Source organism: Danio rerio, chromosome 9 (assembly GCF_049306965.1).
Source record: "Danio rerio strain Tuebingen ecotype United States chromosome 9, GRCz12tu, whole genome shotgun sequence".
Taxonomy (NCBI): Eukaryota; Metazoa; Chordata; class Actinopteri; order Cypriniformes; family Danionidae; genus Danio; species Danio rerio.
In genome coordinates, this window is record NC_133184.1 from 31,702,189 (window position 1) to 31,719,511 (window position 17,323).

General features: G+C 38.2%; 1 protein-coding gene across 2 annotated transcripts in view; it reads right to left on the reverse strand.

The window, feature by feature from the left end:
• The window catches only part of dcbld2 (discoidin, CUB and LCCL domain containing 2), a 41,358-nt gene that overhangs the window by 14,992 nt on the left and 9,043 nt on the right, over positions 1-17,323 (reverse strand). For both annotated transcript variants that reach the window (NM_001080171.2, XM_073911955.1), the window contains exons 4-8: positions 14,850-14,901; positions 14,700-14,772; positions 4,520-4,653; positions 464-504; positions 32-247 (exon numbers count right to left, since the gene is read on the reverse strand). In NM_001080171.2, the coding sequence (NP_001073640.2) occupies positions 32-247; positions 464-504; positions 4,520-4,653; positions 14,700-14,772; positions 14,850-14,901 (516 nt within the window). The remainder of the gene's footprint in view (positions 1-31; positions 248-463; positions 505-4,519; positions 4,654-14,699; positions 14,773-14,849; positions 14,902-17,323) is intronic.

The window sequence follows — 17,323 nt, forward strand, 5'->3', positions numbered from 1 at the left end:
TGTACACACACTCAAGCACACACGAGCATACCTGTTATTTTTTTCTCTTTCTTTAAGTCCACTTGAATCCATTCTTTGGTGTCGCTGTTGGCTGCAGCCCACGGACGTCCTGGAGTTTTGAGGCGGGCCCCCGTAGGGCCCCAGACGGTGGGCTGTTTTCCATGACCGCCCCATTCCCACTCGGATGAGGCCGTGATCTGAGAGTCGCTCACCACCCCCGACTCCAAACCCAAAGTACCATAGCAACCTTCAAGTGGGAGAAAATTAAAGTTTCTATTATTAGAGCGCCAAAGTGCAGGCCATTTCTATAGAAGTGACAGGAATGAAGAACAAACTTCTTTATTAAATTTTAAACTTCTTTATTGAAGTTATATAAAATCATTTTTGAACTATTGCGATGGCAAAACTGGAGGGTAAATGGTAAACACTGACAGTGGGTTTGATACATTACTGATTCACTCACCGCTGGTCTTGAAAGTAAAAAGGCTCGGGGAGAGATTTCCACTGTAAAAGGAGAAAGACGCAGAGCTGTCATTCTGTCTAGCAATCAATCCATTCATCAACAATATACAAGCCAAGGATTCGCAATCAAACTAGATTTGCATTTAAAGAAGGAAACATCGGTGCTTGCAAGGCAGCAAAACCCTTAAGTAAATTTAGTTTTTGGGGCTTCAATTGCGTGTGAATGAAATGAGAGATGTTTTGCACACATTTGGTTTTCTACTAAATGTGCATAGGAATCAACACACACAGCAAAATATCATTTTTGGGGGCAATACACGTACATCCAGTATGCAAATGTTAGGCTGTCACTTATGCTGTGTTCACGTCATGTCAGAATTACCATAATTACCAGATGACAATTTAGAGCAGTTCAGGTCCTCTGACTCAGAAAGTGTTCGTTTCTATGGCAACACGTGATTCATAATGCCAAGACGGATCTATGTGCTGCTTTGTTGTTTATGACAGTACTTGATCACTACATTAATTCACCTCGATGCACTCTGAACAAAAAACAAAAAGTGCAATTTGATTACAATATGAAAAAAGTGAAAGGAGTCAAAAGCATCCATAAAATGTACTTTCTAACTTATAATTGCAAGGTGAAAAAAACATACAGGCGAAATAGTTGACAAAAAAATGACAGTTTGATTACTTTTACATTTATTTTACACTACACTCTCAGAAATGAAGGTACAGGAGTTGTCACTGGGGTGGTACCCTTTCAAAAGATACTTATTTGTACCCAAAGAGTCCCCAGTGGTACCTCAAAGGTGCATGTTATTGCCCAAATGTACCTAAAAAGTACCTTTGAGCTACCATTATGGACTCCTCAGGTACAAGTATGTACCTTTTGAAAAGGTACCGGCCTAGTGACAACTCCTGTACCTTTATTTCTGAGAGTGTATATAAATATACAGTGGTTGTAAAATAAAATCGAAATGCCTGGTTTCAGACTATAATAATTCATTAGTATGGTTTACGGCCTCCTTTTGCAGCCAATACAGCATTAGTTTACCTTGGGAATGACAGATAGTCTTGCACAGTGACCAGAATTTGTAAATATATAAAAACATCAGGATACACAAGGTTAAAAAAAACAATTGTGAATAAATGACTATGAAAATGTATGCAGACAAAAAAAATTATGAAGGACATACAGTAGTGGCCGAAAATGATAAAAATATAAAAATATACAAAAAATGTTGCACTCTCTAAGCACAGCTAGGCAAAATGCCAACGAAATCTATATCAACATAACATTAATGTTTAAATAAAAGGTCAAGGAATATATTTTCCAGGATTGACTTTTGGCTAATACTGTACATAAAATCTCAAATAACCTAAAGGGATTGTTCACACAAAAATTCTGTCATCAGTTACTCACCCTTGACTTGTTCCAAACCCGTTTTTGTTCTGTTGAATGCAAAAGATTGAAGAATGTTGAAACATGTACCCATTGACTCAATCCAGGCTCATTCTGGTTATGTACCCCATTCTGCGGAGCACCAAATACATCTCAGGAGCTACGTTTTTTTGTTGTTGCAGTTTTCGTTTTCGCGAATCCATTAGAGGCCGATGTGTATGCTTTTAGAGATCTCAAATTTCTCTCATGAGTGCCATTCGAGCATGCTGTTCTCGCATAAATCCACCAGAGGCCGCTGTCGACAGAGTTGCCAACTCTCACGCATTTGGCGTGAGAGTCACGCAATCGACCGTATTCTCACGCTCTCACACCACACTTCACTTTTCTCACGCAGTAAAATCATCTCCGTGAAATATTTATTCTGTTATAATAAAGACGGTTAAACGACTTTTAACATTATATAAAGATGGTATTTTCTATGTGCAACCAAACCAACACTGGTGAAAGCAATGTAATCAAAAACAAATTGACGCATGCGCGCAAAAAACATACCCGCGCGCCTCTCGCACCGCTCCTGCTTGACAAGCTGCTTGCGTTCCCACTCCCGATATAAATCCTGGTTGTGAACATGCATGTGGGAAAAAAATATGCACTGCTTACGTGCCGCACATGCCTTGTGCTACAGGTGTTGTGCCGAGAAGTGCATCCCTGCAGTTAGATGCACCCCTTTCAAACTTTTATTGAGATTCTCAGTCTACATAAAAACCAATGTATGCCATAAATAATTGATTAATATGTAATATGATTATCTTAATGGATAAAGCAAAAACAACAAGTGAAACACATTTATAAAATGCACTAGGTTTACAAAAAAAAGTAAAAAAATAAAAATAAAAAAAAAAGAATTCTATAATCTTCTGTAAGGGAAGGGTTATTCCCATTGGTTCACTCTCATAATGCTGGTATTAAAAAATTATCAATTTAAGTTAATAGATTCACATTTCAGAAGGGGTGCATTTTATGGCAGAGGTAACAGCCTTTTTTGTACAGGTGTCGGCACGCAGTGAGTTTTGGAACTCGTCAAAACCAAAGTTAAATAATATGATTATGATCTTATTTTGACTATATAGCTCCTGATAGATTTTTTTCTATCCACATTCTCACCCTGTTATTTACTTGTTTATTTTATTTTTCTGTTTTTGTCTGCTTTCTGGAACCGTTCTTCACCAGACTCGAACCCTGTCATCGTGTTCAACTCCTTTCTGCGTCTCAAGTCTGCCTATAAACTTGCCGAGCTAACCGGACAAACTGGTTATAGCGGGAAAGCCGTCAATATGGAGGTAAGCGGTCAGCTGCGAAAAGGAGCGGCATCATAACACCCCGTAGCATTCGTTTTAAAGATGAAATGCAGCCATACATAGTTCTGGCTACATAATTCACGATCTCCAGAAATGTATACAGGGCTACGTTTTTAGAATGAGCCTATGTGGCAACAACTTCCATAGTAGGAAAAACAAACACTATGAAAGTAAATAATAGTTTCCAACACTTTTCAAAATAATTTTTGTTTTGTGTTCACCGGGTCAAAAACTGGTTTGTAACAAGTCAAGGGTGAGTAAATTATAGCAGAATATTCAGTTTAATTAAAATCCCTTTAATTAAAAAAGCGATTTGCTTACAAATGACATTAATTAACCCATTTTAATCTGTTTTTACAACATAAATACACAAGCCATTATTATTTATTCCTTAAAGTTTCAATAAATAAATGAGCAAACTTATACTGCATATAATCTTTATTTGGCCAATAAGAATGCAAGTAATTACCAGTTCTTTAAAAAGTGTTTACTGTCTCCGCAAGTGATTGCATTTTGAGGGCATCAGCGCATGGATAAAAATAGCCATCTGTCAGCAAGAACTTCTTGTCTAAACTGACAAAAACATTATTAATTATACAGATAACATGAAAGTTAAAATGGCCTCAGCTGAACCGATGTATTCGCTGTTTTGTTTGTTACTTTCTGGACAACGTTAAGTTTTTTCTTCACTCAGCACACCAAACAATTAATTTAAACTGTAGCTTCAATTCATTATAATTAAGACTGTAATAAACCTCCTGTTATCTTTGCTGCCCATTTAAAAACTTAAGATTTATTTCAGATTTAATTAATAATAGTGTTGCTGCTGCTATTACGAATAAAAAGATGTTGTTTTTATTGCTGTAATCTGAAGATTATTTATTACATAAAAACTACTCATCCTTCCGACATCTTTTTGTTTGAGGATGACCGAAATTACAGACGACAGTAAAATGACAGCATTGACAAAAGTGTTAAAAATAGAATACCATGTTGAGCTGAGTGCTGTTGTTCACTGTGTCAAAAACAAAAGTAAAACATTAATTAAACTGGCTCAGAATATCAGTTATCAGGCACAAAATTGAGTAAATAATCTGAATATCTTTTAATAAAAGCTCCATGGCAGAATAGTAAGTCCTGCATTAAACACTCAAACAAAAAGAATTAGCAAAAATACAGAGGAAAACAAACGTTTAGAGTCATTTCAAAACTGCACTGCCTTGCAAGCCCGGTAATCAAAAGAAATAGATTTTCCCATGAAGAAAGCGAGGAGGAATGCAAATGGGTTACTCACGGCACAGATGTCACATTGTTAGCCAGTGAGCTTTCGTAGTGTGGGATGCCTTTGCTGCTGACCACACTGATCTGCCCCCCCAGAGTGTTGGACAGCACACCCGCATGAATGCCGGCCAGGCACAGAGGAGAAGACTGCAGAAACACACAGAGACACAGCTGACACTGACTCACGCACCTCAAACCCGCAAGCTGAGCTCACATCCTTCAAGGAGAACTGCAGAGCTATCGGTTATGCCACCGTGATGAAGAGTGATGGATGATTCAGTGGAGGAACAACTTCTGGAGTTACACACATAGAGCTCTCACAGGACACACATATACATACAAAGTTTTGGGGAATGACAACTGTGTATACAATACTTTGCAAAAGTTTGGGGTCAGGAAGATATTACATTTAAACTTTTTTTCCCGATAAGAATGCATTAAATTGATCAAAAATGACAGAAAGCCGTTTATAATGCTACAAAAGATTTCGATTTTGAAAAATGGGTTCTTTTGAACTATTTTAATGAAAGAATACGAAAAATCGTATTAGTTTTCCCAAAACAAATCTGTTTATGATAAATTAAAAAGATAAAATTTTGAATCAAGCGACGCTGAAAACTTTAGTAATAGAATTAAAATAAAAAAAAAATAATAATTTAAATTTATACACTTAAAAAACAGAAACGGATTATTTTCTTTCATTTTGGTATTCAATTTGTAACAATGGTGATGTTCGCCTCACAACAAAAAGGTCGCTGGTTTGAGCCTCGGCTGGGTCAGTTGGGGTTTCTGTGTGGAGTTTACATGTTCTCCCTGTGTTCGCGTGGGTTTCCTACGGGTGCTCCGGCTTCCCCCACAAGTCCAAAGACATGTGGTACAGGCGAATTGGGTAGGTAAAATTGTCTGTACCATTTGTGTGTGATTGACTGTGTATGGGGGTTTCCCAGTGATGGGCTGCTGCTGGAAGGGCTTGCGCTGCGTAAAACATGTGCTGGATAAGTTGGCGGTTCATTACACTGTGGTGACCCCGGATTAATAAAGGGACTAAGCCGAAAAAAAATTAATGAATGAATTTTTAACAATATTCCACCTTGGAGATCATTAGACACTTCTCTCAGAATCTATTAAATTTAAACATCGGTTAAACCAAAGTTGGCCCAAGGATAACCTTTCATTAAGTCCGCCATCCCATTTGAGAAGAGAGGGAGAATGATGAGGATGGTTTTGAGATTGTCAATTCAAATTTAATAAAAACGCTTTGTTTGTTATATTGTTAAAAGCTAACTGAAATTAAATGATTCAATTACATTTTAGATTTTGTTTAAATGTGCATAATGTCAGCAGACAATGCAGAGACTTTGATGAGCAAATCAAGCCAAAGGCAGATTCTGCTTGACTCGTGCATTCAGCATTAAAGTCCACTGTGTTGTACATGTGATTGCTTATGTTTTTATTACAACAAGTTTTTATTTAAAAAGTTATACTTATACTACATTAGTAGTTAGTTCTATTTAAAGTAATGTTTTCTCTTAATTTTGAAATATTTTGAAAAAAATTAGGAAATTACCCAAGGCAATTTCAATTTAATACACTCTGCTACTTCGGCCTACAACACTCAGTGAAGTTTCACAAACTAATTTCGAGAGGAGCAAGTGATATGATTGATCGCGGCTGGTCTCTCTTCTGTAATCATTAGTAATCCAATCAGATTAATCCAAACTCACTATAAGTAGCCTGTCTAAAAGTACTCCCGTATCTTCATTTTCCGAAGAAGTCATCCTTTACTCATTTTCATGCGATTTAAAAATCTTGTTTTTTTTATTTTTAAAAGCAATTTGTGATGTTTTGATCTGTGTCTGATCAGTTTGTCTCTACAATGAATTTCAATGGGCTCTCCATCTATGCAAAGATTCCACCCCACTGAATTTAATTAAACAGTCTACACTACCTGACAAAAGTCTTGTCTTCGATCCCAGTTGTAAGAGCCACAAATAATACCTTGACTTCTAGTTGATCATTTGGAAAAGTGGCAGAAGGTAGATTTTTCAGATGAATCATCTGTTGAACTGCATCCCAATCATCGCAAGTACTGCAGAAGGCCTATTGGAACCCGCATGGACCCAAGATTCTCATAGAAATCAGTCAAGTTTAGTAAAGGAAAAAATTATGGTTTGGGGTTACATTTAGTTTGGGGCATGCGAGAGATCTACAGAGTGGATGGCAACATCAACAGCCTGAGGTATCAAGACATTTGTGCTGCCCATTACATTACCAACCACAGCGCATTACAAAGGATAGCGCTCCTTCTCATACTTCAGCCTCCCCATCAAAGTTCCTGAAGGCAAAGAAGGTCAAGATGCTTCAGGATTGGCCAGCCCAGTCACCAGACATGAACATTATTAAGCATGTCTAAGAATGAGTTGAAAAGGGGAGGCCTTGAAGATAAATCCAAGAATCATGAACTCTGAGAGTCCTGCAAGAACACTTTCTTTGCCATTCCACTTTATTAATAAGTCATCGCAGAAATGTATGGATGCTGTCGTCCCAGCTCATGGGAGTCATACACAATATTATTTCTTTTTCCACTGCACCATGACTTTATATTCTATACTGTACATTATTTCTGTTAAGACAATTGTCTAAGCAAAGTCAGACCCTACTGTCCTAATTAAATAATTAAAAAAATCAAGGCATGATCATATTTTATTTTGGTAAAATAAGCATAATCTAGAGGCCTTTGCCTTTCATATAAGTCACTTCTGATACCAAATGATCAACTAGAAGTCAAGTTATTAATTGTTGTTCAGAAAACTTGGATAAGACTTTTGTCAGGTAGTGTATATTCAAATAATTCAAAATAACAACAAAAAAAGATCTTTCTTTTTTCCACAGAAGGAAGCATTTCAAACCGTTTTAGTACAACATGAGGGTAATGAATTGTCACAAATAAAGAATTCCCTTTACCTTTTTCGACTCTTAAAAAATGTGCAATACAGTGTGCATTAACATTAACTAAAAGTGCATTAACATTATTGTAAAATCTTACACTAGTTCTTCATAGTAGTCAGGCATGTTTTGTACATTTGTTTACTTCAAACATTTCTACAAACTGTTTTATTGTAGTTAAAGTTTGGTTTAGTTGTAAGAAAAAATATTAAGGTTACTTTTGTAATTTAAATATTGCAATAATATCATTTTAGTTACACTTTTGTAATATTTATTGAAATTAAAAATATGACAGTCACATGCCACATCACGTCATACTGAAAAAATGCTAGTGAGCATAAATGTTTAGTGAAAAAACAACAAAAACAACTGTTTACATAAATTAAAGAAATGTTTACTAAGTGGCAACTTGGACTGGTCAATCAATTTCAATTGTCAATGTTGACTTTACAATGCTATTCTGCATGCATTCCTTGAAATAATGTTGAAGTGCAGCGCTAAAGCTTGCCAGAAATACACAACTCATTTAGCAGCTTATGAGGTGACAGGAAACGTACAACACTTACCATCTGCTGTGGCAGCACATAAAGGACAAAAACGCCACTATCATTTACACACCTAATGCACATCCTTCCCACCACTTTGTTGAATTAGGGCTTTAAAAGCAAGTCTAACATCCGAGAGCTGCCCAATTAATCAAATAAACAATCAACATCACAGTAACGGCACAAATGTCTGTTGTGCACATGAGCGCAACACAATAAGATGCTTTTAAATCAGTCTTATAGACCTGTCAGCAAGCAGAACGCTCTTAATAAAAAAGTTTGAAACAATCTGATCCACAGATGCGTGATTTATGTTTCACTTAGATTCACAGAGGTGCTTGGATGCACATCATACTGAAACACGACTAATAAGCAATAAGACCAAAAGTAATGACAACCACATTTATCTGCAGAGTGAACAGGGCCAGAAACACTTGCTGCCCACCACTGGAATAACAGCAAAATTACTAGTTTAAAAAGAAAAAAATGACAGTTTTGACTACACACACCCACACACACACACACACACACACACACACACACACACAGAGAGTTGAGATTCCAAACCAAAGAGAGACCACAAACACTCGACAAACTCTCAACAGCCACACACACCAGGGAAACTCTCAACACCCCCACACAGCGACACCGCAAACATGCACCACTTCCTCTGGGCAAAATAAAGCACCACTCATGCCACTAACAACACACACACACACATTTGCAAGGCGTCATATGAGTCCCACACTAATTCTGAGGCAGAATCTGAGCTGAGAAACAAGACTGTTGTCAGCTGGTCTGCATTAGAAAACCACTCGGCCAAACCTGATCTAACATCTCCCCGAGAAACACGCTGTCATACACACATAAAAACACACACGCGCGCATACATCCAAACACATACCGACACGCCCCTAAGAGACCAAGAGCTCCAAAACTGACACACAGAATCATTTGCAATGACTCAGCTTCGAAAGCACGCCTGCTTCTCGCTCAGACTCATACACCCTAAACAGTGTTCAAGCTCCAAACATGCTTTTAGAAGACAACTGTCTATTGTGTTCAGGCTTCACATGTGCAATCATGCAAACGCTTTAAAGCAAGCAGACATTAAAGCGACCATGAGGTCATCAGCAATGAGCTAATGCAGAGAAGACAGTGTGGGGGTCACTCTTAAAGAGATAGCTAAAATTTACTCCCTATTTACTCACCCTCAAGTAGTTTCAAACCTTCATGAGCTGTTCAACACAAAAGCAGATATTTTGAAGAATGCTGGAACCTGTAACCATTGAGTTTCATAGTAGGAAAAACAAATACTATGAAAGTCAATGGTTGCAGAACATTTTTCAAGATGTCTTATTTTGTGTTCATTGAAAGAAATAAACCCATAACAGTTTAAACAAGTAAAGATGAGTAAATGGAAAAGTAACTTTCTTTTTTTTGGGGGGGGGGGGGGTGGATGGGGGGTGAACTACTCCACTGCAGAATCAGATTCCCCCCCCCCCCCAAATAAATGATCTTAACCCGGTTTGTTGTTAATTCATTGCTAAAAGTATGCCATTTTCATCTTCATCAAAAGTGTAAACACTAAGCCTTCTGAGCACCATCAAAACACTGCTGCCTGATGTCTTTAATGAAATAAAGCCTAAAGCTAATTAAAGCCTGCTTGAAAATTCGCTAAATGCCACTAGATGATGTCATGTTCTAATTAACATATTAATAATGTAATCAAGTCAAGTTGAGCTTTATTGTCATTTCGCTACATGAGTGGACAGATAGTGGAACAAAATGTCATATCTTGCAGGATCACAGTGCTACATAAATTCATTATTTTCCTTTGGATTAGTCCCTTTATTCATCAGGGGTCGCTACAGCGGAATGAGCCCCCAACTCATCCAGCACATGGTTTACACAGTGGATGTCCTTCCAGCTGCAATCCATCATCGGGAAACATCCATACACACTCATCCACACACATACACTACGGCCAATTTAGTTTATTCAATTCACCTATAGTGTTCTAAGAGGTAAAATAAATAATCTGATGGGTGTTTTGAGCTGAAACTCTACATACACATTCTGAAGACACAAAAGGCTTAAATCTTAAAAAAAGGGGTAAAATAGGTGCCCACTGTAATTCATTAAAACATGCACTGTTTTAAAAATGTTTTAAACTTGTTAAACTCACTCTTGATCACATTTGATGATGATTGATGATCACAGAGAGCTGAACAGATCTTTAAATCCTGGTTGCTTTGCGCACTTCCTGTCTTGTTGATATGATTATACGCGTTACTACAGAGACATGTTAATACATGGCAGTCAATCAAATCGGTGGGTGGGAAAATCGCACTCCTACTTCACGTTGCAGTGGGCCTCAAAATGGGAGGGATTTGGATCCTAGTTTAACGGCAATATGACTGTGGACACACTATACACACAGTTCTGTCCAAACAGCTTACACAAGATGATTTTCATCATACATGCCCCTTAAACTATACATATAATCTAAGACAGGCTAACTACCAACCTTGTGAGAGACTTTCATATTGAGATTTGTAAAGATAAGAATACTCATAAGAATATGTATTTTTATTAGAAAGAGCTGTGAATGTGTGCTTTATATTTTAATTCTTCTAGGTGACACTACAAATGCAAAAACTTCATGGTTTACCTTTAAAAAAATCTGCTGTGGAACCTCTAGAGCAGGGGTGCTCAATCCTGTTCCTGGAGATCTACCTTCCTGCAGATTTCAGTTGCTACCTATATCAAACACACCTGAACCAATTAATTAGGACCTGAACACCACTTGATAATTACAGGCAGGTGTCTTTGATATGGGTAGCAACTGAAATCTGGAGGAAGGTAGATCTCCAGGAACAGGATTGAGCAACCCTGCTCTAGAGCCTGAAAAGCAATATTGTATTGCTGTCAATGTTTTTTTTTTTTTTTTTTATAATCAGCTTTTTAAATATGATGAAATTCACTGAAGGAAGAATTTCTAATAAATATCCTGTATTAAATGAACACACATTCCTCACAGAATGAAGGTCTTCTTAAGAATTCTGATGAATTTCAAACATGAAGCCATCTGAAATATTTTACTTTTGAAAAGCAATTTCTGAATCACTACGGCGAGAGAATACACAAACTATATAATGCGGAATCATGAACACCGGCGCTTCTTGTGCCTCCAGAGTGGTGTCTGTTTTGTTTGAGTCAGGTATTTTTAGTGGACTCAATGACTCACAGCACTCCCAAACTGACAGCTCAATGGTGTTAAAAACATTGAACAGATTTTTTTTTTTTTTTTTTGCATGAATTACAATGACTTACATGCCTTTGCTTCATTTTTGAAGCTTGGAAGTTTCAATTTTCAGCTCAACCGTTAGTAAGAGTGTGGGGTGTGGCTACTGTCCAGGCTGAGGCCCCGTTTACACTAGTGCGTTTTAGTTTTAAAACGGCATTTTAGAATGAAAACGATCCGCGTCCACACTCGCGTTTTACCCAGCGTTTCTGAACACAAAACGAAACACAAACCAAAACGCTGAAAACGCACATCACGTGACCACACACACACACTTTGGCAATCGCTGGAGCCCATCTACCCAGATGAGAGCTCTGCTAGTCGGACTTCTCATCAAGCATCTCCCGCGGGATCTAATCTCACTATATTTATTAAACGTGATATTTCATTTATCTTGTTGTCTTTATCTAACGACATATTCCCTGACTTTGGTCATTGGAATCTATTACTTGTTCTCAGGTAACGTGTTTTGGCTGAGCGCAAAGATAAGTTAATGATTAATGTAACCACGTAGCCTACATTCTGTATATTGACTGATCGCTTGCCTTTATTTCCTATAATGTATAAACTTATTGTATGTTATACTTTTATAATGGCCATTATCGATTATTAAAACTGATATTTAGCAAAAGAGAGGGTATGTTTCGTATTTTCACTGAAATTGAAAGGAGGCAGTTGTTATCGGCTCCGTTTTGTTATAAATATGCACACAGTGAAGATGACGCTCATGCAGCACGACGCCTCAACATTTCTGCTGTCTGTTTAGTTGTTAATATTAAAATAAAAATAGGCAGTTCCTTATATCAAGTTTACATTTTATTGTTGAGAAAGTGAAACAACGTAGCCAGGGTAACGTTAATGTGAATGAAGTTATAAAGTACAATGTTCCCTGTGAAGATTGACGCGTGTCCTCGGTATGTCTTCCATATCAAACTGAGAAGAAAAGATGCAGCCTTGATCAAACTTGTGAAGTCTGAACTTACACAGAGAAGATTCAGGACTGAACTGTGTGTTAGGCTACTTAATATTGAGGAAAAGCAACAATCAGAGAGGCGAATGTCTGCCGCCCCGCCTCCGTTTTCAGATGTCTCTGTCTTTCCCCATCCACACTGAGACGGAGCAGCAGCGTTTCAGAATGAAAACGGCCTCTCCAGCGTTTTCGAAACGCTCCGTTTTCGGCGCTCGAGAACTCCGGCGTAGTGTGGACGGATGGCGTAACCGTAGCAAAACTTATGCGTTTTCAAACTAAAACGCATTAGTGTAAACGGGGCCTGAGCCAGAGGGTGTTTATTGCTGACAAATTACATGGGACAAGAAAGTCATATGCACTTTAATTCACATTGCACTACATTGCAATCCAAATCTGTAAAAAACAAAGCAAAGACACACCAGTAGACAAGATACTATACCAGAAAAAACAGCTCTTTTCATAATGTGTGAAAAATCTAAATATTGAATTGCCTTAGATGTTGGAAGTTTGGATGTTTTTTCTTTTGCGTTTATTGCCGTATAACACATATTAACATACTGTACAAGTATCTTTGATTGCATTGGTAACAAAGAAACACTGTATTAATGTTGTTCCAGAAGCTCCATTTACTGGCAGAAATAATTTGTTTCTTTAGGTACCCGAAGGAAAAGTGGTTCTTAGTTAACACCAATTAATTGTTGGGATAGAAGTAAGAACCACTTGCATCTGGGGCTGAGGCCGGGGCTACCTTGACAAATGAGATTTGTTTTGAGAGCCATATTTGAAATGGTGGTCGTCGTTACAAACATAGTTAATTGATTTGACATTTCCCAAATCCATCGTTCCAATGAACATTCGCAAACTGCGTCACAAACTTGGGCACTTGCAACTACACCTCTGGAGCTGTAGTTAAAAACATAGTTCCTGGCTGTGTTTTATTCCCAGTTATTCCCTTATGCCGTATTCGTTTAGAACAATTTAACATTTAAACTTGGAATAATTTTTAAAACCATTAAAGTTTTAGAATGAAAACGATTCGCGTCCACACTAGCTCTACACCGCACCACTAAAAACGCACATCACGTGACCACACACACACATTCTGGCATGCGCTGCAGCGTATGTGGACGTCTGAGCTCCAGGCAGTCATCTACCCAGATGAGAGCTGTACTCGTCGGATTGTTCATCAAGGATCTACCGCTGGATCTAATCACACTATATTTGTTAAATGTGATATTTAATTAATCTTGTTGTCTTTATCAAACAACATATTAACTATATTGATTGATTCTTGCCTTTAATTCCTATAATGTATAAACTTATTGTACATTATACTTTTATAATGGCCATTATTTATAATTAAAATTGATTTTCAGCAAAAAAGAGGGTATGTTTCGTATTTTCAATGAGACTGAAAGTAGGCGGTAATGTTTTAGGCTCCGATTTGTCATAAATATGCATACAGTGAAGATGACGCTCATATAAATATGCAGCTACACGATGCCTCAACATTTTTGCTGTTTGTTAGGTTGCTAATATCAAAATGAAAACAGCAGTTCCTTAAACTATGTTTTCATTTTATTGTTAAGATAGCCAGGATGATGTGAATGAGGTTATAAAGTTTGATCCACATCAAACTTGCGAAGTCTGAACTTACAAGATTTTAGAATGAAAACGGCCTCTCCAGCGTTTTCTAAATGCTCCGTTTTCGGCGCTCGAAAACTCCGGCGTAGTGTGGATGGATGGCGTAACCATAGCAAAACTTATGCGTTTTCAAACTAAAACAGTAATGTAAGCGGGGCCTTAGAAGGCTTGCTAAAAAAACTGCTCCAATCCAGCAAAAGCATCCAGTAGCAATAGACCTAGAAACTGGTTTGTGCTGGTGGAAAAGGTGGTAAAGGTGGAAAAGTGAATTTGCACTTTCATTCTGCTCAACTACTGTTTTCGTTTCTTGCAAAGTGGTTTTACGTCACATACTTTCAGAAAGCTAAAGTAAAAAATTGTTGTTTCTTTAATATATAGCATTTTTGTTTGATTAAAATGTAATATCTTGTTTATAAACGTTATTGTTTTTTTGCCTCTTGCTCAATCAGAATCAGTAATGAAATATCAAGACACTTCACTGGTAAACATTCTGTATGTTCAGCTCACATACAGCTTTAGAATTTCAGCATTAATTAGTCCACAAACTGTCAACACTGGCTCATTATTTCACAATCAAAAAACAGACACAACAAAGAAAAACAAACTACTCAACAGCAACATTAAAAAAAACAAGAACTTTTACAACCGTAAGATACACACTATATTTAAAGCACGCATAAAGACACTGGACAAAGATCCTTTCTTTTCTATTAAAACAGTCACACAATGTCTCCCACAATGCTGTTACCCTTGTATATTGACTCAGAAGTGGCATACTTACATCTCTGTATCCATGCGGTATGGTTCCCGAAACCTCTCCGAAATCAATCAGGCATCCAGCAGGACAGAATTTACTGCAAATGCAGAAAAGGAAATGAGACACGCGCATATCCAAGTGCATACACGCACAAAAAAGCTATAAAATGGGTACCTGAACTCTGCTTCACTGAAGTGCTCTCCTTTCTCCAGACAGGTGATGAGGTCTGAAGGATGAGAAAAGAGAGACACGTTTTCTTTGAACCCTCTTGAAATATATTTACCTCTGTCAGATAAAGCAGCACATCAGATGGTTGCCATGGTGACACTATTGATTAATGTCATCCGTGCACACAAAGACAATATGCAGCCGTGTACGCCTGTGTTGTGTACACTGACTGGACATTCACTAAGTGGTGCAACAGACTCTTGCATTGGGTTTCGTATTTGTGGACAAAAGCCTCCATCTGAATGAGCGGATCAATACTAATCAGATTTACATCCGTGACTTTATTCTGAAAAAAAAAACACGAGTGGTGCAAACTTCCTGCCACAATGTCGGAGTGTGTGTGACTGTGTGTGTGCGCATCTCAAGTTCAAGTTATTTTGTGGTGTTATTGTGCCCATTACTCATAGCCACAGCATGGATTCATCTGTCTTTTTCCTGACTCATGGGAAATATGATCTCTTGTCACACACACACACACACACACACACACACACACACACACAGAGTACTGAACTAAACAGGTGTAGCTCCCACATGGCAGTGTGAACTCCTGACCTCAAACAGACTCAGAGGTCAAAGGGCAAATGTCACTGTTAAGACACATGAAACGCAGACGTGCACAGCTGTGATGCTAAATACTAGGAGGCGTAAGATGTACCAACACCTCCACAAATGTGCTGACGCTGCAGCTTCCACAGTCACAAACTGAAACTTTCCTGCAGCATTAGACATTACTGGAATAATTAGCATACTCTTCAATTGAAATCTTAGAGCGATGAAGAAAAATGAAGTTCGTTTGGAGTTTGCTTCAGGAGTTCTAAACAGCTGGCCAAAGTGAACTTTTCAGAAAAGTTTGCTTCAGCTGGTGAACACCCTCAAACTACCATTGGTTTGTGGTGATCTTTAGAATTGCTCTGCTTATTTGTTGACTGTTAAGGCTGATTTATACTTCTGTGTCAAGCGCATGCGTATGCTATGGTGCATCATACGCGTGGACGCATAGCCCTCGCCGTGGCCATCAGCATTGCTGACGCGCACCTCTCAAAAGACATAACTACACGTCGCAACGACGCTTAGCGCAAACTCTGTGATTGGTTGGCTTGGTAGCGCTGACGAGTGTGGGCGGGACCGAGAGTCGCGCGAGTCTGTTGGAGTGAGTGTTTAAAAGTGTCGAGCCCCATGAAGAAGCTCCAGATGAAAAGTTTTGTTTTGTGTTTACCTTATGGTTAAAGTTGTTTCACATCAACCTTTTTGAGTTTTTTTTTTTGAGGTTCCTGCCTCAAAATGAGCAAGTTTAAACCACTTCTACATTAAGCAAGCGTTCAGAAAAAACGAAACACCAGCGAAAAAACTCGACACAGAGGAACATAAACACATCACTACTAACTAGCGTTTCGGAAGTGTTATTGCAGAAGTATGAATGCACAGCTACGCACGTTGTATGCGCTGTGGGTCACGCCGATCACTTGACGCAGAAGTATAAACCAGGCTTTACACTGAATACCTTCTAATAGGCAAACTAGGTGTAACACTAATTGAAAGCATTGTTCTTTGTGTAATAATGTAAAAACGTTTTGAAAGTGTAAGTAGTGTAAAGGCTCTTATACACTGGGACACTTTTCGTTTGTGTTTATCGTCAGAGTTTTTCCGGATTCAATCCTAATTGATTTTTACTGCCGTCGAGCAGGAGTGTATGAAAAATGACCCCTTTTGGCATTAGATGGCGCTATACAACTTTAAGCTACTGACACCCGTTTGTAACACAGAAGAAGAAAACAGAAAGTGAACACACTTGTTGTTAAAGTTACTGGCTATTCGAACAAGCATGGATGGTTCACGTAGCAGCTCCAGATCTAGCGGTGAAGAAATGATTATTGTGCACCAGTAAAATAAGCAGCTCAACAATCATATTGCCTCTGGGCATCTTCTTCAACATGCACTCGCATTGACAGTTTTGCACTTGAGCACCTCTAGTGCTTTTTACTGTTACTTAAGCAGCTCCGTGCACGTGAACAGAAGTGCCAATCTGATTGGTGGACAAGGTTGACGCAGTGCACCAAAACAAAAAAATGAGCATGTGGCGCTTCTTAAAAAAAATTAAGCTTTTACGCCTGCTGTTTTGTGCGTTGGTTTGCACGATCACATTGGTGGCCTTTATTTAGTAACGAGGCATTAAACATTGACGGAAAACACGAGCAAAAAGCATCCTAGTGTGCACGGGCCTTAAAAACGTCTCAAAAAACACTGACGATGAACGCAAACGAAAATCGTCTCAATGTGTACAAGCCTTAAAGCTGCATGAAGTGCTTGATAAATAAATGAGATGTCATTTTTGAGAGAGCGTTCAAACATCCACATTTCTATTATTAGATGCTTTATTAACTGCTGTTTTTTCCATTGCTATCATTTTAGCTGTAGGT